The 27234-nt window shown below is 39.5% G+C and overlaps 1 protein-coding gene across 2 annotated transcripts in view; it reads left to right on the top strand.

Annotated features, from left to right (window-relative positions):
• Window positions 1–27234, top strand: part of KIZ (kizuna centrosomal protein) — a 125415-nt gene that overhangs the window by 4563 nt on the left and 93618 nt on the right. For both annotated transcript variants that reach the window (XM_028123763.2, XM_028123764.2), the window contains exons 2-4: window positions 3627–3689; window positions 6148–6310; window positions 15447–15539. In XM_028123763.2, coding sequence (XP_027979564.1) covers window positions 3627–3689; window positions 6148–6310; window positions 15447–15539 — 319 coding nt within the window. The remainder of the gene's footprint in view (window positions 1–3626; window positions 3690–6147; window positions 6311–15446; window positions 15540–27234) is intronic.

The raw sequence follows: 27234 nt of genomic DNA, 5'->3' as shown, positions 1-27234 counted from the left end.
CCTCTTAATCATGAAATTTTAAAAGAGGCAAAAGTGATTAATAAAAATTTCTAACATGGAAGCAATTATGCCGTATTTCCTTCACTTCTCTTCTACGTTCACTCTTATTTTTTTAATTTTACTTTATTTAAATTAACATATAGTGTATTATTAGTGTCAGAGGTAGAGTTCAGTGATTCATCAGTTGCTTATGATACCCAGTGCTCATTACATCACATGCCCTCCTTAATGCCCATCACCCAGTTACCCCATCCTCCTAACCCCTCCCCTCCAGCAACCCTCAATTTGTTTCCTATAGTTAAGAGTCTCTTACAGTTTGTCTCTTCTGTTTTCATCTTATTTTATTTTTCCCTGCCTTCCCCTATGGTCCTCTGTGGTTTTTTTTTTTTCTTAAATTCCACGTGTGAGTGAAATCATATGATATTTGTCTTTCTCTGACTGACTTATTTTGCTCTTAGCATAATACCCTAGTTCCATCCACATCATTGCAAATGGCAAGATTTCATTCTTTTTGATGGCCCATTAATATTCCATTGTATATATAATACCACTTCTTCTTTACCCATTCATCTGTCGATGGACATCTATACCCTTTCCATATTTTGGTTATTGTGGACATGGCTGGTATAAACATTGGGGTGCAGGTGCTTCTTTGGATCACTATGTTTGTATCCTTTGGGTCAATACCTAGTAGTGCAATTGCTGGGTTGTAGGGTAGCTCAATTTTTAACTTTTTGAGGAACCTTCCTACTGTTCTCCAGAGTAGCCGCACCAGCTTGCATTCCCACCAACAGTGTGAGAGGGTTCCCCTTTCTCCGTATCCTCACCAATGTCTGTTGTTTCCTGAGTTGTTAATTTTAGCCATTCTGACCTGTGTGAGGTGGTTATCTCATTGTGGGTTTTGATTTGTATTTCCCTGATACCAAGTGATGTTGAGCACTTTTTCATGTGTCTGTTGTCCATTTGTATGTTTTCTTTGGAGAAATGTCTGTTCATGTCTTCTGCCCATTTCTTGACTGGATTTTTTGTTTTTTGGGTGTTGACTTTGATAAGTTCTTTATAGATCTTGGATACTAGCCCTTTATCTGACAAGATATTTGCAAATATCTTCTCCCATTTTGTCGGTTGTCTTTTGGTTTTGGTGACTGTTTCTTTAGCTGTGCCAAAGCTTTTTTTTTCTTTTTTTTTCTTTTTTTTTTAATCTTGATGAAGTCCCAGTAGTTCATTTCTGCTTTTGTTTCCCTTGCCTTTGGAGATGTGTCTAGCAAGAAGTTGCTGCAGCCAAGGTCAAAGAGGTTGCTGGCTATGTTCTCCTCTAGGATTTTGACGGATTCCTGTCTTACGTTTAGGTTTTTCATCCATTTTGAGTTTATATTTGTGTATGGTGTAAGAACTTCATACAGGAATTCAGCAAAGTGGAAGGATATAAAATCAATGCACAGAAACCAGTTGCATTTCTATAAACTATGAGACAGAAGAAAGATAAATTAAGGAATGGATCCCATTTACAATTGCACCAAGAACCATAAGATAACTAGGAATAAACCTAACCAAAGAGGTAAACTGAAAACTATAGAACATTTATGAAAGAAATTGAGGAAGACACAAAGAAATGGAAAAACATTCTATGCTCATGGATTGGGAAAGTAAATATTGTTAAAATGTCTGTGCTACCCAGAACAATCCACACATTCAGTGCAACCCCTATCAAAATACCAGCAACTTTTTTCACAGAGCTGGAACAAATAATCCTAAAATTTGTATGAAACCCCTGAAAAAATCCCGAATAGCCAGAGGAATGTTGAAAAAGAAAACCAAAGCTGGGGCATCACAATTCTGGACTTCAAGCTATATTACAAAGCTGTAATCATCAAGACAGTATGGTACTGGCACAAAAACAGACAAATAGATCAATGGAACACAATAGAGAACCCAGAAATGGACCCTCAACTCTATGGTCAACTAATCTTTGACAAAGCAGAAAAGATTATCCAATGGGAAAAAGACAGTCTTCAACAAATGGTGTTAGGAAAATTGGACAGCCACAAGCAGAAGAATGAAACTGGACCATTTTTTTACACCATACACAAAAAATAAGTTCACTCTTATTAATGACAAAGTAAAAATGTGTGTGGTGCTACTACTTAAAAAAATGGCATCTCTATGATTTTTTTTCCTTGGAATCTTTTTTTCCTTTTTAAACATAGGCACACCCTAACTAAAGAATAGACCTTGTGTTCCCGAGCTAGGATTTGGTGTTTGGATTTTGGACCCCATTTTCCCATTAAAAGAATTTGGTTAAGTGGTAGTTTCCATTCTAGATTATGCTAAGCAAAGAAATATACTTAATTTCTAATGTAGCTAACAGAGTAACTTTTGGGAATTTTTTTTTAAAGGGAAAACATATCTAAAGAAAAACAGAAACTAATAATTAAGAGCTCCCACATGGAACATGGGTTCAGCCCCTTTCCCTTAGCTGGACCACCTGAGGTCACCTTCTGCTGGACTTTGATTCAGTCTTTTCTTTTTTCCTGGCATTTTCTTGCAGACATTATGTGATTTTTCTTTTGGGCTTAGTTAATGTTAATTTAGATTAGCAATTTGGCTTCAGTTGAAGGTTATACTTTGGTGGTGGAACAGAAACTCTGTGGTTAAACCCCGCCCCCACCCCCACCCCCCTGTGGCTAAACCCCCCCCCCCCAAGGGCTCTTTCTGGGACTGGGATGGCTAGTCCTGTTCAGCAGTTGTACCCCATAGCCCTTTGGTTTTGACTGTTGCTACCTCCTTTGCTGCCCAGTTTCCCTTCCAGGCTTGGGTGTACAGGTATGCAGGGTAAGCTTTGTCCTCTAGCTTACTGCCAGCACCCACCTGAACAATACAAGTTAAGTCCTTCCTGGAAGTAGCTCCAGGGAGTAGCAGTCAGTGACAAATCCTGGTGATGTCACAAAGATAAAAAGAAACTCCTCCAAATCCAAAGTAATAGTGTTAGGGGACTTGGTCTTCATTAAATGTGAGTGGAGCTAGGTATACTTTTCAGAGACTTGGCTCTGCCTAGGCTGGTCTGGCTGGGAGCAGAGCAGGCCACCAGTCTTCAGTCCAGGGTGGATTTGTGGAAGTATGTTGTCTTGACCTGGTAGAACCCCCATCACTCAAATGCCACTAGCTCAGAAAAATCTGGCCATAGTATATTCTACGTATTTATCTTGTTTATTGCTTGTCCTTCCCTCTAGAATGTCAGTTGCCCACAGCAGAGCCCTTGGCTGGCTTGTTCGCCATGTTAGTGTTCAGGCCTGGAACAGTACCCCGTTCATCATGGCACTCAAGAAGTACTTGTTGAATGAATGAACCTGCTTTCCAGTCTTTTCTTAGTGCCTTTCTACCATTTACTTTGAAAATCTTGTTCTTTTTGCTTCATATTGGTATCATTTTGCTTTTTAGATTTCCATGGTGACTACCAAATATTTTTGTGTCTTGAGTTTCAAACAGCTGGCATTTTCTACTTCTTAGAAAGACCAGAGAAGCATTCTCACAAAGGTGTAATTTCAAAAGAGATCATGTTCTAAATCCAACTGCCTATTACTTATCAGTGTAACTTATTTATAAAATATTTTCTTTCTATATTATAGTGAAAAAAAGAGACTGGACCTGGAAAAGAAACTGTATGAATATAATCAATCTGATGTATACAGGTAAGATGTGACAGTGGTAACAGTTTTTAAGCCAGTTGGCTGATGTTAATCAATAAAAATGTAACCCTTATGTATGTTACAGATACCATAATTGCAGTACTTTGTTCTCTTGTGTCTAGTGTATACTCATTTCCAGTAAACAATGAAATGTAATATAATCCTATCAAATGTAGGAATAAATTTCGTTAATATTTGTGTAAGATAAAAATTGTTTTATTTTCACTATTTGGTACTTGTGGTATTTCAGGAATCTATTTGGCCTATATATCTAAAGAATAAGGTACGTTATATAGTCTTATCTTTTTGGTCACAATTTAAACATATTAAGCCTGTGTAATGATCAAGGCATAATGACTGTAGCTGGCCTTCAACCAACTGTTGAAGGCAAGGTTATGTGGTGTCTCATTTGTTCATGGGTATTTGACAATGCCTGTGAAAATTATTATGAGCAATGGATAAAATACATGTTATCCTTTCTGGGTTCTAATATGAAGAGCCAACTTTTAATATTTTTAATTCTATTTTATGGAAACTGAACTTCATCCTTAAGGCAAATGTGTGGTATTGCCTCCAATTTTTTTTTTTAAGATTTTATTTTTTTTCAAAGGGAGAGACAGAGAGAGAGGGAACACAAACAGGAGGAGTGGGAGAGGGAGAAGCAGGCTTCCCACTGAGCAGGGAGCCCGATGTGGGGCTCAATCCCGGGACTCTGGGATCATGACCTGAGCCGAAGGCAGATGCTTAACGACTGAGCCACCTAGGCGCCCCTCCAATGTTATTCATATGAAAAATTTCTCGCTGTGATAGCATTAATTTTGTGATTTAGTCACAGCATAATGTGAGTGAGAAATGAAAACATATCATTCAGAATTGAGAGAAAACTTTAAAACCAAACCTCCCATCGGATCCATTTGTTTCCTCATATGGTTTTAGGATTCAGTGTACTTCCAAGGATACCAGTCACGGTGGACAGTGATATGTCCCCAGTATTTCTAGAAGAGACAAAAAGCCAGTGAGATGGTGCAAGTAATAGCAGTGTTGTGGATGCCATGGCCTCAGAAATGGGCCCAAGTCTGAGAGCATCTGTGGCAGCTGCCATTTTTGTAGCCCGCAGCTAAAGGGATGGCTGAAGGGGTGGAGACTTTACCTGCAGCCTATTCCTGGCTTCCTGGGGACCTTTACCAAGCTATCAGTTTGCCTAGTTTGTTCCCCTCTCTTACTTAGCCTCTCGTTTCCTGGAAGACAGAGGGAATGATTTGCTAAAAATAAACTTTCTTTGACTTCCTAACAGGATAAAAATCCAAACTGTCTGACATGGCTATTTCAATCTTGTCCCCCCGCCCCCTCCAGAAGGCAGAGCCTGAGACAAGGGTTTGTATGTGGATGGTAGTTTATTTTAGGAAGTGGTCACATAAAACTGGCGAGCAGAGCTGGGAAGAATGAAGTAGGAGTTGGCCACTGCTGTGGGCACCTGGGGCTCCATCCTTCAGACCTTCAGGGGAGCCATGTAGCCCGCCTCCCTGCTCCTCACAAGTGTCCACTCAAGGGAAGGAAGGGGAGCCATTTACCTGCTGGTAACTCTGCATTGTACAGGGCTGCCCCAGGAGGTGTTAACTCCTTCTCGAATCCATGTTGCGAACTCAGAGGAGTAGCTCTGGGAAAGCAAGGTACCAGATGCAGCTGAGACAGGTGCTACCAGGTGGCTGGCAGAGGAAGAGCTGGGCCAGGAGGGTGTGAGGACAGCCTACAGAGTATCTGGCACAACAGCTTACCAGACCCTCTGTTATCTGCCCCTGGGTAATCTTCATCATCACCCAGAGCTAGAGCGAGCAGCATTGGTTCTGTGCGAAGAGTAGTGTACTCTTTGTTTTACACTTTGGATGAGAGTCTCTAAAGGTCTTTTCACAATTCAAGTTGAATTACAGCCCATATATATCATAAAATATTTTAAAAATATATTGTGACAGTTCCCAATTAAAATTTTTAATATTATCTGAATGAGAGCTTTTGGGATATTTTATATTTTGGAATCTCTTAATGTTTATGGATTTTGGTTTATAGTTTGATTCTATTTCCATCTCAGCAGGTAGTTTTGAAATGGTCTGTCATAAAAAGAATGCTAATGGGCTATTCATCCGACCATGACCACATAGACACCGCTCTTGAAATCACATTTAATTTTGAGAAAGAAATCCATATAAATCTTTATTGTGTGAATGTTATAATGTAGTCTTGTATACATTTCTCAGGAGAGTTATGCCTGGATGTGATACTCAGTGATGTTGCATTAATTTCTTCTCTCTGAAAATGCATGTACATTCTGCCCTTAGCTTCCAGTGTTTGGGTGAAATATCTTCGAATGTATTGTCTCATTAACAATTTTGTTAAAGAAAATTCTCCTCCTTTGATTTGTCAGAGTTTAACTGCAATGTTTAAAAATATGCTTTTATTTTTCTAGAGTTAAGCTGAAGTATGTTAAACTAAAGAAATACCTGAAGGAAATATGTGAATCAGAAAAGAAGGCTCATACCCGAAACCGAGAATATTTAAAGCGGTTTGAGCATGTCCAAGCTCATGTTGGACACCTTACCACAAATACAGAGAAGCTTCAAGAACTGAAGGTAACATCTTGTTTTTACTCTCTCTCTCTCTCTCTCGGTCTCTTTTGCTAAAATTGGAAGGAAGTAAGAGCAGTTGGTGATCAGTGGTCACTAATGTTCAGTTGTTCATCCATAAGATTAATTGCCCATTTTCTCTGTGGATTCTGTGTGGCCAAATTTTGATTGGGGAACTTGAAATTGCATTTTCTCAGATTTCTGTTTTAGTTGAGGAATTAATGGAATATCTGTACTTTGTTACACTACACAAATAATTACCTTGTACAGGCACAGACACTAGCCACTACCTGGCACAGACCTGGCATATGGTATTTGTTTGCCCTATGATTGAATTTGAGCAGCATTAGGGATCCCTCTAGAGACTACCTCCTTCTTTATTTTTTTATTTATGATTTTTCATTTATCAAGTTAACTTTTAAAAAAAATTTTATTAAAATTCTGGTTAGTGAACATGCAGTGCAATATTGGTTTCAGGAATAGAATTCAGTGATTCATCACTTACATGCAACACCCATTGCTTATCATAACAGGTGCCCTTCTTAATATCCATCACCCATCCAGCCCATCCCCCACCCACCTCCCTCCATCAGCCCATCAACTTGTTCTCTGTTGTTAAGAGTCTCTTAGGGTTTGTTTCCCTCTCTCTTCCCCCACCCCCCATATGTTCATCTGTTTTGTTTGTTAAATTCCACATATGAGTGAAATCATATGGTATTTGTCTTTCTCTATCTGACTTATTTTACTTAGCATAATACATTCTAGCTCCATCCATGTCATTGTCATTCTTTTTGGGGACTACCTCCTTTAAAGGATTCTTTTTCTGGGGTCTGGGCTCTTCTGTTCTGGTCAGGCAGTGTGTTGGGGAGAGACAGAGGGTAGAACTGGCCCCACGGAGTTTGCCTTTATGCTCCTCAGCTGTGTGACCCAGAGCAACTGCTCTCCATGGCCCTCTCTGATTCTTGGACCCCATTCCCCTAAGGTGCTGGGCAACCTTTGGCTCACAAATTATGCCAAGTATGGAGGGCTAGGCCTTTTTTCTCACCATTTGTGCTGGCCAAGGGCTGTTGCTCAAGTTAACCCAACTGAATAGTGGTTACAGAAGTTGACTTCAGTACTTCCCTTTTTTTTTCCTCTAGTAGGAGTTTCCCCCACTGAGCCTTTATTTCAAGTACGTAGATAAATGAAAAGAATTATTATAATGAACATTCATGCAGTGGTCTGAATGTTTGTATGCTCCTGAAATTCATATCTTGAAGTCCTAACCCCCAAGTGTGATGGTATTTGTAGCTGGGGCCTTTGAGAGGTGCTTCTGTCATGAGAGTGGAGCTCTCATGGATGACATAGGATACCTTCTAAAAGAAGCTCCAGAGAGCTCCCTAGTCCCTTCTACCATTGGAGGATGTAGTGAGAGGGTGATGGCTCTGAATGAGGAGGGTCCTCACCAGAAGGTGACCACACTGGAGCCTTGATCTTGGACTTTCTAGCCTCCAGCGGAACTGTGAGCAATACATTGCTGATGTTTATAAGTCACCCAGTCAGTGGTGTTTTGTTATAGCTGCCTGAATGGACTAGGAAAACTCACATACTCTCTACCCAGTTGCAATAGTTGTAAATATTTTACCATATTTGCTGTGTGTGTGTGTGTGTGTGTGTGTGTGTGTGTGTGTGTGTGTGTATGTGTGTACACGTTTTCCTGAGCCATTGAAAGTATGCTGTGGACACCATGACATTTCTCCCCTAAATACTTGAGTGTCGATCTCCTAAGAAAAAGGAAAGTCTCCTACATAATCATACTACCTTTATCACACCTAAGAAAACTAATAATATCATTTAATATCCACCCGATATTTAAATTTCCCCAGTTTCCTCCAAAATTCTCTTTTATTTTTCCAGACCAGGAGCCAAGTTAACATTACACTTGGTTATTGTATCTTTTTTGGTCTGCAAATCTAATTTAGTCTCCTACCACTCTTCTTTTTTTTTTTTTCCGTGACACTGGCTTTTTGAAGAAAGTAGTCTAATTTGTGATCTGAATTTGACTGGTTATTTCTTTGAGATATCATTTAACTGAAAATTTGGATTAGACCAGCACTGTCCAACAGAACTTTCTATAGTGATAGAAATGTTCACTCTCTATACTGTTGCTGTCTAATACAGTAACCACTAGCCACACATGGCTACTGAGTGCTTAAAATGTGGCTTGTGACACTGAGGACTGAGTTTTTAACTTTGTTAATTTTAATTAGTTAAATTTAAATAGTCACAGCTGAGGTTACATACTTCCTATTGCATCCTATCAGGAGGTTCATCAGTTGTGATGTCAGGTGGTCTGATCTAAGTGAGGTTGAGTTTGATGCATTGGTTAAGATGGCAATCTCTAGATCTCTCTATTATATAGTACCTTTTTTGCAACTGAGCAAATAATCTATGAAGTGATAGTTTGACATCTTGGGAATATTTTGTTCCTCAACAGTCTTTTACCTAGTGGTTTGAGGATCTGTCAGTGATGCCTGAATCAATTATAGTGGAGGTTGTGAAATGGTGGTTTTTCTAATTCAGACTTGTACTTTATCAGCTGGCATTCTTCTATAGAGAAGAGCTTTCTTGCTTTCTTTTCTCTCTCTTTTTTTAAGTATCATCATGGACTTGTGAATTTTTATTTAGTCAGTGTACTATCAATCACTATAATTATTCTTTTTGTTGTTCATATTTTCCCAAATTTTGCCTGGGAGAGTCTCTTCAAATTGGCTTCTGTGTCCTTTCGACCTGACCCCATTAATTCTGAGCCTTCTTGGCTTTGGGGCACAAGGTGTGCCAGGTTTACCAGATATGTCCCTGCCTCAGACATGAAATTAGCCTCTTTTCCAAGGAGCTGTGGTTCCTTTTAGTGGAGAAGGGTGTTTAGAAACCAAGATCTGGAGGTTAGATATGCTCAAGCAATAGGAAGTTTTAGCTGCAGCACTCTGGGTTTTCTTCTCTTACTATTCAACTAGAATACTTAACATTCAAAAAGCAGTTGTTAGTATCAACAATGTAAATCTCTTTGCTGTTCAGAGATTCCATAGAGAAAATGAAAGTGGTGGACAAAGCAGGGAATTTTGCCTTCCCAACAGAAAAAAGGAAATAATAGAAGTTTTCCTTTTATTTTTACATTGATGCTTTACTTAATTGTTGATTTCACAATATAGCCAAATGTGAGAGGGAAGAATTTGAAAGGGAGAATGATCCTTTGTAAATATTTTTATATCAAGAGCAGTTGAGGGGCGCCTGGGTGGCTCAGTCAGTTAAGCGTCTGCCTTCGGCTCAGGTCATGATCTCAGGGTCCTGGGATCGAGCCCCGCATCGGGCTCCCTGCTCAGTCGGGAGCCTGCTTCTCCCTCTCCTGTGTTCCCTGTCTCGCTGTCTCTCTCTCTCTCTCTCTCTCTGTCAAATAAATAAATAAAATCTTAAAATCAAATCAAATCAAAAAAGAGCAATTGAGTCTTGGATAAGGAATGCCTTTTGAAAACAATCTGTGATGGCATAGAAGAGCAGACCATGTAGCTACAGTTGGGAAGGATGTGAGTTCCATGGAGAACTGTACATTGGGAGTCACCCTGAGTCCAGAGCTGAATGCTTGAACTGTGCCCGTGAAACCAAGTAGTGATACTTGAAACTCCAGCTAGTGACACCACTTACCTCAGCAAACTGTGTAGTAAGCAGAGTTTCAGAGAAGGGAATGTTTGTTCCTGCTGTCTTCCCCTTCCTTTCTGTCTCTTCCTTTTGTCCTGGTGTCCAGTGGTGGTCTTAGGAAGGCCAGAACAACTTGTTTCCTCTTAATCCCGCCCCACTCAGCTATCAGGTCTTTACCTCCTCTGCTGGCTGACCACGTGTAAGTCTTAGGAGAGAGGTGTTCTGATGGAGCATATTGCCCACACACCCCAAAATGCCAGGGATATTTCCCCTTGAATAGACTGTAATTAATGCAAATGAATTAACAATTGGTAGAGTTCCAGAAAGTGAAACAGAGTGAAGCGATATGCAAGAAGTTGTCATTTGGCCCAAATTATATTAAGTGCATTTCTCCCTCTTTGTAGATATAATGTGAGAATATTTTTAAATGGGATAAAGACTAAAAAAAAAATACCCTTTCAACTGACTTTATGAATTATACTATTTTATTTGGGGACTTGTGATCATTTTCAGGGCTTTTAAAGACTGTTGATCTGTCATGTAGATTTGAAAATACAGTGTTGTGGCTATGTTGCTACTTGTGAGATAAAGAGGCTGACTAAACTCCATTCAAGCATGTAAATATTAGTAGTGTTGTGAGGATCGTGTCCTTCTCTCCTTCTTTCTGCACCCCCTCCAGACCCCGCTCCCTGCATTTGTGCTTTTGTAGAAGAGCCCCAGTTGGTCCTTAGAGCAGTGTTCCTTGGGTGCCCTTTGACCTTATCTCAAGTTGGGTTCTCCTGAAGTAGACCCTGAGACAAGGATTCAAATGTAAGTGGTTTATTTGGGAAGTACAGGGAGTGTCAGTAGGCAGGTAGGCAGATGAGACAGGGAAGGACAGGTGGCTGGAACAGGGTGTATCACTAAGCCAACTACCATAGTCGGCATCTAGAACTTAACCCCACAGGGAAACCCTGGAGAGTGGTTCAGAGCATTTGGAATATGCATACATGGCTCATGAGCATCACTGATTGAGGACTGATGAGGAAGAGAGGCAGTGAGGGGAAATTAACTGTGAGCTCCTTGGGCACAGAGACAGAGATGCTGGGACTTGGAGCACCCAAAAGGATCCCAAGGGGCATGTGTCGAACATGACCAGCTCTGTTTCAGCCTTCCCTATTCAAGTGCCAGGCATGAGGGGCATGTCAGCCCATCCAAGGGGGTTCCTCAGTTGAGGAGAATCATCATCTGGTTATGTCTCTCATCTGCCTGAAAACCTTGAGTGCTTGCTCAGCCTTTTAGGACAAAGCCCAGATGCTGCTCTCTGCCTGCATACCATCCCGCAGTTTAGCCTTATGACCCTTAACACATGCATGCATGTACACGCACTAACACATTTCTTCTTACTGTCCCTCTCACACAAATACACAGACATGTGCACATTTTCTCTTCCCCACACGCCCCTCCCCCCCACCTCCTTCCTCTCTCCCCATCTCTGCCTCCTATCTCTGCTTGCTCCCTCTCCCCACCCCCGGCTTTCCTCACCCCTGTCTCCTCCGTACCCCCTCATGCAATATTCCCTCACCCCCATGTCTTCCCCCCCATCCCGCTCCATCTTTATCTCCCACACATGTGTGCATTCTCTCTCTCACACATGCTTATACTCACTCACGCACACCCACTGAATTTTAAACATGCTGAACACTGTATTTCCTTGAAAGCACCGCATTATCTCCTATCTTCTTCAAGTAGAAGGCCTCTTTCCCTCTGTCCTGCCTTAGGTCTGTGCCATAATTATCTCTGTAAGCACTTCCTTTGTGCAATTGTTTACATGTTTTCCCACCTCACTGTGGGCTCCTCATCTTATTATTTCAATGCTGTCAGTATCTGACCCAGAATGTGGCATATAATAAGCACTCGGTTAGCATTGAGGAACACCTCCGTAGTCTTGAAGCACTCAGTAAGCATTGAGACTCCCCCCACCCCCCACGACCGAAAATTGATTCTTCCATATTTTTCATCTTTCTCTCTTATGGACCACGGACAACTATGGGAGAGCTAATGTGGTATTGGTTCTATCCTGTGTTACACCTTCCCAGGAGTTTTTCTGTTTAATAGCAGAGACACTCTAAAGATATAATGTTACCATTAAAGATGTGATTCTTGTTAAAAATTCAGTTCTTAGGTGATATGTGCCTACTGGGGATAAAATTTGAGGAGAACAAATCTTTGAGTTCTCATTCAATTCCTGCTGAGCGTTGTGACAGCCACTGTGGACAGGGCATGGCCTTCAGGCTCCTGGAAGACAGTCTGTAGCTTATCCTATTTTTTAAGATAAGAGTGTCTTACTTGATTAATATACATTAGTTGCATATAAGTAAGTGTTATCCATACCTTTTTGTAAAAACTCAGCATTTAAGAGGAAACCTGTATACTGGAAGAAATAGAAGAGAAAACAAAAGATTATGAACTGTAGCCCTGAGGGTCACATCAGACAGTTTGTGTAACTCTCTGTACCCATCTTTTCAACTCCAACATGAGGAGGCTGGGCCAGTAGATTTTAAATGTCTGTTCAGTTCTGTAACTGAAAATGTTTATATAATCCCAAAGACCACTGAAAAAAGGAAGCCTGTTTAAGTAAAAGGTAGTGGTGACATTTCAGGCAAGTGCTAATGTGATGAGGGGAAACTGAAGGAATATAAGTGGGAATACAGAAGAAAAGAAGGAAAGAATGGAAAATGAGATGTGTCATGAGCATGGAGAGATATCTTAGAGACCTGGAAGACCCGCAAGGACCTCCATCTCCTCTTCCCACCACCCAAAACCATCATCAACGGATTTCATCAGTTGAGCTGAGGTGAAATGGTTTGTGCATAGTAAGGAAGTAAGTAGAAGAGTCCTCCCAAATGTAGGTGGGCAGTATCCAGCCCAGTGCTGTGAAGCAAGACGGTAATGGACAGAACAAGTTACCTGATGGATTGATTCTGTGCTGTTGAGTTTATTAAAACAGATTTCCCTAGGGGAGTTGGGGGAAGAAAGGACTGTCCTTAGGCTATGGACTGGAGATGCTACTGGGACATAAGAACTTTGGCCCCCAAAGCAGCAAATCTGACAGTGAGGAATCTAGGCCACACAAAGGAGGGAACAGGGACCTGAGTCAGCACCAGACAGAAAGGATGCAATACAAGCCCTGATGTATTGTGGAAATATAATGGGACCTGATCAGAGAAGAAATGGGGAATACAACATGAAAGACTGATGGTTGGAAAACTGGGACGTGTGCTCTGCTGTCTCATGAGACGTTGTTAGCTGTGAAAGTTTTGGAAAGGTTCATCTATACAGTTTTCCAAACTTCAAAAACTTTTAAACATAGTACAACCCTTCGTTTATATGCAGATAGAATAGGAGGTGGGGGTTGAAAACCCTTGCTCTCCAGTGTTCAGAAGGTGGATTTGATGGATGGTAACCAAGTGTCCTATGTATAAATAAAAAGGCAAAGAAAGAGAGCATTTGTAGGTGCAAGTCTGTTGTCCTAGGGGATGTAGAATTATAGTTTGTATCAATTATCCACTTATAGCAACTTTTGATTTCAAATACATTGTTCGATTTTTATAGCAACTTTTTTTTTTATATTTTATTTATTTATTTGACAAAGACACAGCGAGAGAAGGAACACAAGCAGGGGAAGTAGGAGAGGGAGAAGCAGGCTTCCCGCTGAGCAGGGAGCCCGATGCGGGGCTTGATCATGACCTGAACTGAAGGCAGACGCTTAGCGACTGAGCCACCCAGGCGCCCCTATAGCAACTTTTAATTTCAAATACATTGTTCGGTTTTTATTTTCTCACTAATTTAGAAAAGTACCTATAATTCAGTAAATTTTTTGGATGCACTGAGAACAGTCTAAATTGGACTAGTGAAGAGACTTTTTTATAAAGTCTTAATGCAGTTATCAATTTTTGCTGCAGCAAAATGAATTAAAGAAAACTCACATGTTTCCATGAGAAAGTACTCTGCCTTTGGAAGGTGTGGCTCTGAAATAATCCCATAATGAGCAAATCAGATACAATGCCTGTTGCATGTTTATAACTGATCTCAAAGAACCTAAGAAAATATTTGCAGCCACAGGAATGAAGAATTTGTGTTTAACCTCTAATTATTTAATAAAACTCAATGTTTATTTTGTTTATTTCATAATCTACCCCATCCCTTTATAAGGATACTTTCCCTTAGAATCTGTAAAGTATGCCTTTTGAAAGCTTTTGGGGTTAAAAAGTAAATATCTCTGAGTCCAAAGGGGTAGATATAGAACAGAGAGATGTAAATTATATTATCTTAATTGCCTTATTTCTTTATCTTTTCTTGGTTTATTGTGTGTACTGGCCTTATAAAACTTTTGTTTAATTAGGAATCTCTTTAGATCATTACCTTCATCTATCATGTTAATATTCTGAGAGAGGAAAAAATTCCCTGCTTAACTGTTATTAAAAATGGGGCAGCATATAATACCCTTTAAGATATTTTGAGGGAAACAAATTAATTTTCATCACTGTTTTTTTGTATGTCAGAACAAAGCTGAGGCCAATTTCATGTTCAGACTGAGAACTAAGGAAACAGTTTTCTACTTTGATTATCTCATAGGTGTATTTCTTTTTTCTCTCCCATAGGTGTATTTCTAATTGCAGTGCATCATGGTCTAATTTAGAACATGTTCTGATACTTATCTGTGATGGACCACCATTAGTGAATTTCTTAAGGTTTTAACTACTAACATACTGAATCAAAGCACCTTTTATGCCTTGCTTTTAAGAAAAAGTCATTTTATGATGGAATCACTTTCATCAATTATAGTGTGATAATGAAGCAGACATCTTTATGTAGTTATTAGTGCCAGAGCAAACATCATTCCTATGGTGCTGATCTCTGATGTCTACTATATATCTTTATTCATAGAAAATGGAATTTGTTTCAAGTCAATGATCTAGCAAATAGTATATCGTAGTAGCACCATGATACTAATGTAGATATCACACAGATAAGAAGTCAGTAGGATTGATTTCTTTTCCTTTAGGACAAAAGTTTTCAGAGTAGACACTGTCCAATGTGTTGCTTTCATAATAAAGTAACTGGATTTTCCTGAGCGCCTAATGTGCCAAGGTTTTATTCCCTATGTTGATGAAAGACAGTGAGAATCCATCAAATCTTATTTAAAATAAGCATTTTTCCCCTGAAACAAATAATACATTGTATGTTAATTAAATGTTTTGGGGGGGAAGTTAAATAAAAATGCATGAAAAATATAGCATTTTATAGAACTCAGCTTTTGACATTTTATTTGTGAAATTATCTATTTTCTAAGTTGAATTTCTTGGCAACATTAACTTTTACTTTCTACTTCAGTGTTCTTTTTATGCTCTAAAGACTGAAAAATATAGACGGGTACTGGTTGTCATAAGAGCCACCAAAAAATCAAAACTTTGTTTATGTTTAGAATGAATATGAGGCTCAAATGAAGAAGATGCAGCTACTGTCAAAAGAGAGCCTGGGAACAAGAGGCGAACTGGAAGATGAAGACAGAAGAAAGGTAATAACTTAAAATAATAAACCTTCTGTTGACAGAGGATTTCTGGAGTATTCCTCTTTTACAATAGTGTTTTAAATAAAATCATCTTATTGAAAAGATCTTTTTGATTAACCCTTAAGTATTATTTAAAGACTTTTCCTTATAGAGTATTGCTTTAATGTCTAATTCAATTAAACGTGCTGAAAGGCCGTCACGGGCAGGTTTAAAAGAGACAGATTCCCAAGAAAACCTTAGAGGCGTTAGTGGGTGAAATTATGTTTGTCTAAATAATGCTTTGTAGCCACTTTTTTTTTCTTAGTTCCAGAAATGTTTTAAGTAAAAGGTAAACAAAATACGGCCTTTTGCTTCTCTTCTTTGTATACATAATTTTGTACATTTTAACCTTTTTACAGAGGAAGTGGAAAGAAAAGATTGCATATCTAAGCAACAGACAAAAAGACTGGCAAGGAATACTTAAATAAATTCTGCTATGTATCTGCCGTAATGCAGGCTTCTAATCCTGCAGCCTATCTCCATATAAATGATTCTGTTCAAGACCATAGATGTTTTCTTCACTAAAAGCAGTAAAGCTCTTTTAGATGAAATGTCTAAAAACATCTTGTAATAACTTGGAGCATGCTGGCAAGAGTAGTCACTTGTGACTATGTGTGAACCCCCCTCAGCCAGTCGATATTGTAATAAGCAAAAATGGTAGCATCACTCCATTATTCAGAGAAGCCAACAGCGTGCTTGTTCCTTAGGCTGCAGCATTCATTAAGAAAAGCTTACTGGGCTGAAAGCTGGAAACCGATGATAACGGGATATGATTTTCATATTTAATGCCTTCCTTGGAAGAGTATGTGTGCTACAGATTGATAGAAGAACCAACTGCTACTTTACTAAAAGACTTTCAGGTTTGCCCTATAGCTACCGATGGAATCATTCAGCCAAGAAATTAACTTTTTCTCCTTTTACCTGCTTTATATATCTGCTAAGCAGGCTGCCTGGCTGCCAGTAAATGTTATTATGCAGTTAACTGTTTGGTATTTAAGACTCTTATCAGAAAAGAAACAGAGGCCACACTATTTTGTTTTTATAGTAGGAGGAAGGTTTTAGTTTTCTTTTTTTCCATGCATTAGCAGGCATTAATCTGAGTTTATAGGAAGTTTTAGTTTTCCTTCCCAAAGATTAAAAAGTTAAAAAACCTAGAATTTAGAGCATTCTTTAAACTGTAAGATATAAAACACCAAGTTCCAGCAACCTTGACCTATATAAAAAGGCCTTTAATGATAAATGATTTCTGTGCCATTAGATGTACGCTAAACGTGGTACGATGTGATAGACTTCTAAACCATTCAGGCACTTTTTCTGTTTGACATTGGGTCATGAAATAATTGATGTGTTTTTAATCTATAAACTGGTTTGTTCTTTCTATGCCATTCCTGATAAACGCATTCTTAGTACGGCAGTGTCAATGGTACTTAAGTAAAACGGGAGACTTTTTTTTTCTATTTGCACTACTGATTCTTTACCTTACATACAGTTATGTAGTCTCCTTAAGTTATATTTAAAATTAGGACAAGAGACATACAGCTGACAACCCCTTAAAGATGTTACATATAATAATTAGAAGAGAAGTATTTCCCTTTATTTTGAAAGGTGTCATCTCCCTAAAAGCTTTAATTATTGACTATATGTAAGAATCAATTAGGTAACATTTTGAGAAATTTATATCTTGCCTTTTTCAGTTTCCTATTGATGTTCCATCAATTAAAAGCTAAATACATTTCAGCAAAATGATGACTTAGTTAATCCTTATATACTAATTCCAGAACAATTCCTTATCATATGAGTTACATTTTTTTTCCCAGTAGAAATCCACACATCTCTTCTTTAGACAGTCAAATGAATTCGTCTCTGTTCCCAGAGTTGTCCATCTTCAGGGACTGGCTGGAAGCACACACTATAGTGTCACTGGTTGAAGTCAATAAGTAGGTTCTGAGCAAGAGATTTGTATGAGAAGCCACAGTAGGTCCCCCTATGAATTCCAAGTGTTGGCCTTCAAGGATATATCCTTTCTAAGGCACAGGATACTATGTGATAAATGGCAGTGACATGGGGTAGGCATGTGCTGCATGAAGAAAAAAGGTTTGCTTCCACTGACACGAGTGGCGCAAGGCTTGGTGGAGGAGGTGGTGTTTGAACTAGTGTGCAGGATGGGAAGGATGTCAGTCAATGGGAATATGGTGGACATTCTAAGGTTCAGAGATGTTATGAGTGAAGGAGCAGAAGCAGGAAAGCCCAGTGGTTGGTTGTTCAGCCTGACTAAAGTCTAATGTTCTTGTAGGGAAGTGGTAGACAATGAGCTTGGAAAGTTACATTATGGAACTAAATACATTTCAGTAAAATGATGAATTAGTTAATCCTCCTTATTTTGAGAACAATTCCTTATATGAGTTACATTTTCTTTTCCAGTGGAAACCCACGCATCTCTTCTTTAGACAGTCAAATGAATTTGTCTGTTCCCGGAGTTGTTGGTCTTCGGGGACTGGCAGTTAATTTTTATATGTACCAGGTTAAGGACTGAGATTTCCTCCTGGAATCGTGTGTGCATGTACGTGGGAGTATATATGTGTGTGTGTGTGTGTGTGTTGGGGCAGGTGAAGGCAGAACTTGTGAACAGAGCAGTGTCATCACCGGCATGCAGCTGCAGGAAGATGAGGCTGGTGGTGCCGTGCAGGAGGAACTGGGGGAAGGAGTTGGTAGAACTGAAGAAATCAGGGTTGGTTCAGACAGGAAGAGTTAGGAGCTGAAATTGGGGTTGCCAATGAAGTGGAAAGCACTAATGAGGGGGAGAGAATTTATCAAATTAGTGATAATTCTGAATTACAAGAAGATATGTCTTTTAAATGGTTGTGTACCTTTCAACTGTAGCAGTAACTTAGATACTCTACTAAGAAAAGTCATGAAGTAGTGGTTGTCCATCTTCTCAAGGTAAAACTCTAGCCCAGTTTCATAAGACATCCAGAGTCTTCATGCATCCAGTGGCTACTCTTCAGGGTCATGTGTTCTCTTAAGAGAATTAGTAATTGGTCTACTCATTCCCCAAGCTCGTTGCCAGTATTAGTTTACTTAGTAAACTTTTGTTTTTTGGTTAACACAAAAAGACAATGTTCAAGCCCCCATTTGAATCCACACAGATTTTACTATAATTTAATAATCCTTTTCCTCTATTATACATTGCATTTTGTTGTTTTTGTTGTTTTGGGGGTAAACTCTAATTCTCTTGGTCTTTAGGCATGGGCATGTTCTAGTTGCTCAGTTTTGCCTAGGAGCAGTGACTAAAGAATATACATAAAAATACATCAAATCGTAAGTACCAAAAGAGATGGAGATAGCAGTTGTGAACGAGAGTATAAATTTTGGGGTAGGCGTTGTGAAGTTTCTTTGAACTATTATACTGTGAAACATATTCTACTAAAAGTAGAAGTGAACTGGATACTTCACAGCAGGATTATACTGTGCTAGGCCTGGCTGGAATTGCTGTGGAGTACCAGGGGATTTCATCATAGGGCTAAAGTTCAAATTGGGGAGTTCCACTTCACTGTTTTAAACCTTCGTGCAAGGGTCACATGGAGAAATGGTTATGTAGGCTGTTCCTTGCACTTCTGATACTAATAGTAACAATGGGCAATGATCATTGCACACTTATGCTGTGCCAGCTTCTACATGAAGCTCTTTATATTCATCAGCTCATTTGATCTTCTCAACAATCCTGGAAGTGGATGCTGTTGTTACCTTCATTCATGGGAGGGCTCAGAGAGGTTAATTAACTTGCTTAAGAGTAGACAGTGAGGCAGAGCCAAAACTCAAAACCAGACCATTTGGCTTTGGCGTCCATGCTATTAGCCATCTTGCTGCCCTGCCATCTAGGGTGGTGTGGGTGAAATTCTCTTCCAAAGTTGGGAAAAATTCCTGATCCAGTAAAAACAGCCTGGCCACATCATGCAAAATATTTCAGTTACCCATTTAGATGCTGCATTTGTACCTAACCTTGGGAGAGAGTGAAATGGTCTCAGTATTCCAGCTATGTCAGGTGAGCCAAGGAAAATGGAGTGCCTGTCTCTGAACTGCTCATGTTTCAATAAAAGGAGCATCTGCTTGAGTTGACTTGGTAGGGCAGAAGAAATACCTGAAAGTTCTACTGAAGAAGAACCTCCAAGTGAGAAGACAGTTGTGCACCCAGTGCCGTGTTGGAGCCGTGTTGGGAGAGGGGGTGGAGCTGGGATTGGGAGCAGCCCCGCTGCAGGGGAGGCACCAGACAGGGAAGATGCTTTAATGATGGGAAGGGTTCCACTCCCAGAAGACAAACTGCAGCTCCCGGGATCTGAGCAGTTTGTGTAAGACCAAGGCAGTCACTATGAGACCCGGGCTCATCTCCAAGGGGTAAAGCAACCAGTGTCGAGGAGACACACAATTGAATTGGTAAACATCATGGCAAGGGGAAAGGAGTCATAAGACTCTCCCAAAGTATCCGTATTTAAAGAGGAAATAACTTAGGTTGGAATTCCTAGGTTGGAATCTCCTGGAAGCAGATCCTGAGATAAGGATTGGAATGTAGGTGGATTATTTGGGAGGTGATCCCAGGAAGCTCAGATAGAGGAGAGAGAAAGTCACACGGCCAGGAGTGTGTGACTGAGTAGGTTACCACTGTGAGCAACTGGAGCTAAGTCCCATCGCAGAACCTTGGAAGACTGTGTCACACACACCTCAGTGTCCTCACACCTGGAAGCAGGAAAGAGAGGGGTTTATTCCTTAGCTCCTATCTGTCACTGACTGAATGTTGTGCCTGCCTCCACTCCTGGCTGCTGTACAGCAGTGAGGGGAGCTCCCAGCCCAGGAGCACACTGTGGGCATGTACTGGGATGGTGAGGTTCCCTTGGATATGGGTCTGGCTCTGTCATACCTGCTACTGGAAAGAGCAGTGCAGGGCAGGGGGTAAAGGGGTTGGGTTATCTATATAAGCCCCAATTTCTTTTTTTTTTTATTATGTTATGTTAATCACCATCCATTACATCATTAGTTTTTGATGTAGTGTTCCATGATTCATTGTTTGCGTATAAAACCCAGTGCTCCACGCAGAACGTGCCCTCTTTAATACCCATCACCAGGCTAACCCATCCCCCCACCCCCCTCCCCTCTAGAACCCTCAGTTTATTTTTCAGAGTCCATCATCTCTCATGGTTTGTCTCCCCCTCTGATTCCCCTCCTTCATTCTTCCCCTCCTGCTATCTTCTTCTTCTTCTTCTTTTTTTTAACATATAATGTATTATTTGTTTCAGAGGCACAGATCTGTGATTCAACAGTCTTGTACAATTCACAGCACTCACCATAGCACATACCCTCCCTAATGTCTATCACCCAGCCACCCCATCCCTCCCACCCCCGACCACTCCAGCAACCCTCAGTTTGTTTCCTGAGATTAAGAATTCCTCATATCAGTGAGGTCATAGGATACATGTCTTTCTCTGATTGACTTATTTCACTCAGCATAACACCCTCCAGTTCCATCCACATCGTTGCAAATGGCAAGATTTCATTCCTTTTGATGGCCGTGTAATATTCCATTGTGTGTGTGTGTGTGTGTGTGTGTGTGTATATACCACATTTTCTTTATCCATTCATTGTTGATGGACATCTTGGCTCTTTCCATAGTTTGGCTATTGTGGACATTGCTGCTGTAAACATCGGGGTGCATGTACCCCTTCAGATCCCTACATTTGTATCTTTGGTAAGCCCCAATTTCTTAGCGCCACTAAGGAGTGGCCCACAGTGCTTCATTCACCAGCAGTCTCCTTGAACCACTGCTCAATTAGAAAGAGTGCAAGAATCTCCCTAAAGTGGGATGCTGAGTGGTTGCCCAGGTTTCTAATACCAAGATGTTATACCTTGCTTGGGATGGTGACCCACCCTCAGCTCTACCATCCTCAAAGTTGTGACTTTATTTGACCTCGGCAATGACAAATCCAAAGGTGTTCAGCTGGACCTCTTTGATCTGAATAGCTTTTTTATTTGTATGTGTTTCTAGTCACAAAACAATTAAAAATTAAACCGAATTACACAAATAGTTTTTCAAATCCTGGCCCTAAAACTAGATCTGCAGATCTTTTTTCAGGAGAGGCTAGAAAATGCTCTTCTCACTAGACCATGAGCTCCTGCACAGTAGGGTATAGACCCCATCCACTGCCCCACCTGGTGGGAGGTAGCAGCCTGTCAGTCCACAGTGAGGAACAGGAGAGAGACATTCTTCTTGAGCGAGATGTGTGCCCCATTCCACTGGATTTCAAAGGCAGGTGAAGTTTGAACTCTCCACATTCTGCTTTCTCTCGAGGGTACCTCCCAAGTGAGTAATATGGCTCAGATTAACAGCTAACACTTACATTGATCTTACTCTGTTTCAGGTACTGTTCTACGGATTTAAATTATACATCTACAAATATATGTAAATATACACACACTCGTTACAACTTTACAGTAAGATTTGTTTTTATACCCATTTTACAGATTAGGAGATGGAGGCCCAAAGAAGTAACTTGTCTCCAGATCACATACGTGGTCAGTGGCAGAGCCTTAACTAATAAATACATCAACTTGCTTCTCAGTTACTGGAAGAAAGGTTTCACTTAGGAGAATGGTGGAAAGAAGCCTTTCTGGAAGGGACTTAGCCTCTTTCTCACAGTCAAGAATGAAAATAACCATATTTTTTAAACTTACCTTTTGTGGAGACATTTGGCAACACAACTATCTTCCTTTGCTCTCTCTGTGGTGGAATTATGTGACAAGTGTGCTATGTGTTAGAGGTTCTTACAAGTGAGAAAATTGCACGTGTGTGTGTGTGTGTGTATGTATAGATACACATCTTGTAGTGGAGTGATAGAGAAAAGAGAAAAAATGAAGGAGAAGGGGAAAAGGAAGCATAAGTTGACTTAGCAAGAGGAAGATAAATTTTGTGGAAAACACTGTTTCTTTTCTCCCTTTGATAGTACAAGGGATTACAGAAGTCTCCACAGGAGAACAAATATTGATTTCTTATTCTTTAGAAGATTTTCCAAACTTCATATACTTACATTCTATGAAATACTGTATTATTAGAAAAAATAGTCTTTTTCATGTAGTCTGAAAAAAAATGAATTACTGCTAGAACTTTTTTGGAAAGGAACCTGGCAGTAATTATCACAATTAAATATACAGTTGATCCTTGAACAACATGGGTTTGAGCTGTACGGGTTCACTTACACACAGATTTTTTAAAATAAATTTATGTGCAATACTATAAATGTACTTTCCTTATGATTTTCTTTTTTCTGACTTGCGTTATTGTAAGAATATAGTATAAAACACATGTAACATACAAAAATATGTGTTAATTGACTGTTTATGTTATAGGTAAGGCTTCTGGTCAGCAGGAGGCTATTAGTAGTTAAAGTTTTGAGGGACTCAAAAGTTATATACAGATTTTGACTGTGCAGGGGGTTGGCTGTACACATATGCTTTGTGCCAGCAATCCAACTTTCGGTAATGTATCCTCAAGAAATAGAAGCTCCAGGGGCACCTGGGTGACTCAGCCAGTTAAGCATCTGACTAGTGATTTCAGCTCAGGTCATGATCTCATGGGTCGTGGGATTCAGCCCTGAGTCGGCCTTCGTGCTCAGCCAAGATTCTGCTTGACATTCTCTCTCCCTCTTCCCCCCTCCCTGCTTGCACTTGCTCTCGCTCTCTCTCTCAAATAAATTAATTAATTAAAAAAAAGAAATAGGAGCTCTAGTTAGTTTAATAATGTTAATACAGTAAAAAAAAAAAAAGTTTGAGGAAGCGATGAGCATTTTAGGAAGCAAGACCCTGCCTGTGGATGGGATTGCTCTTTTCATTGTAGTGTGTGAGTTGCCTCTGTCCTCACTCACATCTCTCAAAATTAGGAACTGGAGCTGGCATTCTCCCTTTCTGATGTAGTTTTGCACATTTCTTTTTGAACAGGAAACTCTAAGAGACACAGTTATATCCTGAGCCACCCTGTGTGGGAACCATGCATATACAGGGCATATTAAGAAAGGGCTGTTGTGATATTCTCAGATATTTGTTAAGCTTCTCTTCTTGAAAACCATGACTTTGTACTGTTTTACTCAAGGCAACTGCATAGGCCTGGGGGTAATGGGGGAAAGGATGGTGCTGGGGTGTGTGTGTTTATTTTTTGAAAATCACCAGTTCGTACAATTTAGGAATGCTAAATTTCAGTTGAGGTTTCTGCTTTTCTCTTACTCTTCCCATTTACCGTGTACATAGACTTGATTTTATTTATTACGTAGACGTTCCATTTAGAGTCTATTTTAGTAGGTCTGATTTTGTACTGGTTGAATTTAGTAGGAAATTAGTCCTAGACTTCCACTTTATTATTAGAGATTTTTTGTATTTGTTTGTTTTTCAAAATAGCTGTGGTTCAGTAAACACAGTTTGAGTCTCACTGATTTCGTTTTGAGTATCATAGCACCAAGAGATGGGCATTGGAGTCTTTGTGTGTGGGTCTGAATCCTGTGACCAAGAGCAAATTCTTCAACCTTGCTAACTAAGTCCCATAAGAGCAGGGAAATAGTAATGGTTGTTTTGAAGATGAAAAAAGGTAATGAATATAAATCTTCTTGACACCTGGTAAGTGCTTGACAAATGTTCACTGATCCTGCCACCACTCTCACCACTGTCCCCATCATCTCCATCTTTGGCCTCCACCAGGGTAGCCATTCTTTTGTGCTGACTTCTTGCCACTCATCTAGGATGGTGGAGACACCAGTTCTGGGGATGGAGAGGCTACCTATGAATTAAAGAAATGGGACATAAAGCCACTGGGTGATAGCAACTTGTAATCAACCGATGTTGTAGTGATTTACCCAACAGAATTACTTACAGAACATAACCTTTGAAGCCTAAATTTAATGGATCCATTTTAAAATTAAGACAGTTCCAATGACTATTGGATTTAATGGCCAGAGATATCTCTTTGTGGTCTCAGTTATAAAAATTTAATTGTGCCTATAATTTACCACAGTGGCAAAATGAAGAAGTGTTAAGTGTTGGCATGATGTCGTGGTCAGCTCAGGTGACCATAACAAAATACCCCAGACTGGGGGCTTAAATAATAGAAATTTATTTTCTCACAATTCTGGAAGCTGAAAGTCTAGGGTCAGGGTGCCAGAAGAGTTGGTTTCTGGTAGGGCCTCTCTCTCTCTGGGTTGCAGATGACTGCCCCTTTTCTGTGTCCTCACATGGCCTCTTCTTTGTGCATTTGTGTGGAGAGAGGATCTCTGGTATCTCCTCCTCTTATGAGAGGGCCCCGCCTTATGAACTCCTTTAACCTTAATCACCTTACCTTAAAGGTCCTATCTTCGAATAGTAACACTGGGAATTAGGGCTTCAACATAAGAATTTGGGGAGGAGGGGGACACAATACAGTTTATAACACATCGTAAAGTAAAATAATTCCTTCAGGATTGTTATATGTAAATTTTTTAAAAAAGATTTTATTTATTTATTTGAGAGAGTGAGTGAGAGAGAGCACATGAGCAGGGGCAGAGGTTGAGAGAGAAGCAGATTCCCCTGCTGAGCAGGGAGCCTGACGGGGGACTCGATGCTTAACCAACTGAGCCACCCAGGCAGATGCTTAACCAACTGAGCCACCCAGGCGCCCCTATATGTAAATTTTTATTAAGGGATCAGTGTGACTGGGACGCCTGGGTGGCTCCTAAAATTTTTAAAGAAACTACAGATAGGTAACTGTGTCAGGGTAAAAGGAAGAACTGAACTGAAATCCTGGATTAGAGATTTACCTCAAGCACTGAGCTACAGAAAGTAATAGGAAGGCGGAGAAACATTGATCATTATGTCAGATCCTTAAATACTGATACACACCCCTTCTTTTGGCAATAACGTCTATCTCTCAAAAACTTTTCAATTCCTAATATTATTCCAGTGTCAACAATAATGTGAAACACGGCATTCTCTCTTCAGCTTTCCTGGTTAGAAACTGCTTGTGAGACACATAACAATGTCAGAATTTTAAGATTAAAGACCACCCTATTTCCTGTTGCTATGCAAACAAAATGACAGACTATTTTAAAAAAGAAAAGAGGCACCTGTCTCACTGCCTGATCTCAGCAAACGGGAAAGCTGCCAACCTGCGGAAGCCCAGCTTGTATTTTACTGGAGCCACTATTTTACTTTGCAAACATTGAGCTGGTTCAAATGTAACGTTGCCTAATAGCAAGCAGCAGTTCATTTTTGCAGGTTTCTTGTAATTTTTTTTGTTATAAAAGTTTACGTAATTGCTGGTAGAAATGTAAAATGGTGCAGTAGATAAGTGGTTGCCTGGGGCTGGGGGCTGGTCAGGGAGGACGGGGAGTGATTGCTAAAGGGTACAGGGTTTCTTTTGGGGGTGATGAAATGTTCTAAAATTGGTTGTGGTGATGGCTCCACACTTGTGACTATACGGAAACCCCGTATAGGGGTTTGAATTAAAGTATGAATTACATACTTTAAAAGGATGAATTTTATGGTATGTGAATTATAGCTCAATAAAATTATTTTTAACATTTCAAGTCAAGTTAAATTTGTTAAATTGGAACAGGGTTTCTTTTGGGGGTGATGAAATATTCTAAAATTGATTGTGGTGATGGCTCCACACTTGTGACTATACGGAAATTCTGTATAGGAGTTTGAATTAAAGTATGAATTACATACTTTAAAAGGATGAATTTTATGGTATGTGAATTATAGCTGAATAAAATTATTTTTAACATTTCAAGTCAAGTTAAAATTTGTTAAATTGGAAAAAGGAACAGTTGAGCAGAACAATACTCATTTTCCTGGCATAATCCTATACAAACACATTTTGTTTAATTTCTTTTTCCTATGTTAGACTTATCTTTACGTAGGTATAAGCATACTGAATATATAATTTTGGATTTTTTTCACTTGCCATATCTAAGCATTTCCCTTGTTACACCATAGTCTTCATTTGCCTCATTTTTGTGATTTCATAATCTTGCCCTATTTTATGCAGTTTGCTTCTAACTTTTCATGATTGTAAATAATGCTGCAAATGAACTTGTCACATAGCTTTTTTTTTTTTTCCTTTTAGGCTTACTTCCTTAAGGTGTTTCCCTGTAAAATTACAGAATCAAAGGCAATAAGGATGTTTAGGGACTTTTGATGCTGTATTCTTTCCTGTTTGCTATCAGAGGATTTTGCCTGTTTATTTTGCTACCAACAATATAGGAGGTTCTATTTCACCTAACCTTCATCAATACTGGGGATTTTTTTATTGTTATTGTTATTTTATTTATTTTTTATTGAACTATATATAAAGTATATAACAGGTTAATTTGACACATTTATATATTGTAATATGATTGCCATTGTAGTGATAATTAGCACCTCTATCTCATTACATAATTACCATTTCCTTTCAGTGGTTAGGATAATTGAGTTCTAGTCTCTTAGCAAGTTTGATGATTATAATATAATATTGTCTATATTCACTATATTGTACATTAGGTCTCTAGGACTTATTTACTACTCATTGCAAGTTTGTACCCTTAAATGATTTCCCCAACACCCCACTTCCCAGGGGTTATTTTTTAAGTAAACTTTTTATTCTAGAATAATTTTG

The sequence above is a fragment of the Eumetopias jubatus genome, unplaced genomic scaffold, assembly GCF_037043125.1.
Source record: "Eumetopias jubatus isolate StellerSeaLion01/CBP00866 unplaced genomic scaffold, mEumJub1_p1.0 scaffold_9, whole genome shotgun sequence".
NCBI lineage: Eukaryota > Metazoa > Chordata > Mammalia > Carnivora > Otariidae > Eumetopias > Eumetopias jubatus.
This window is presented reverse-complemented; position numbering and strand designations above follow the sequence as displayed.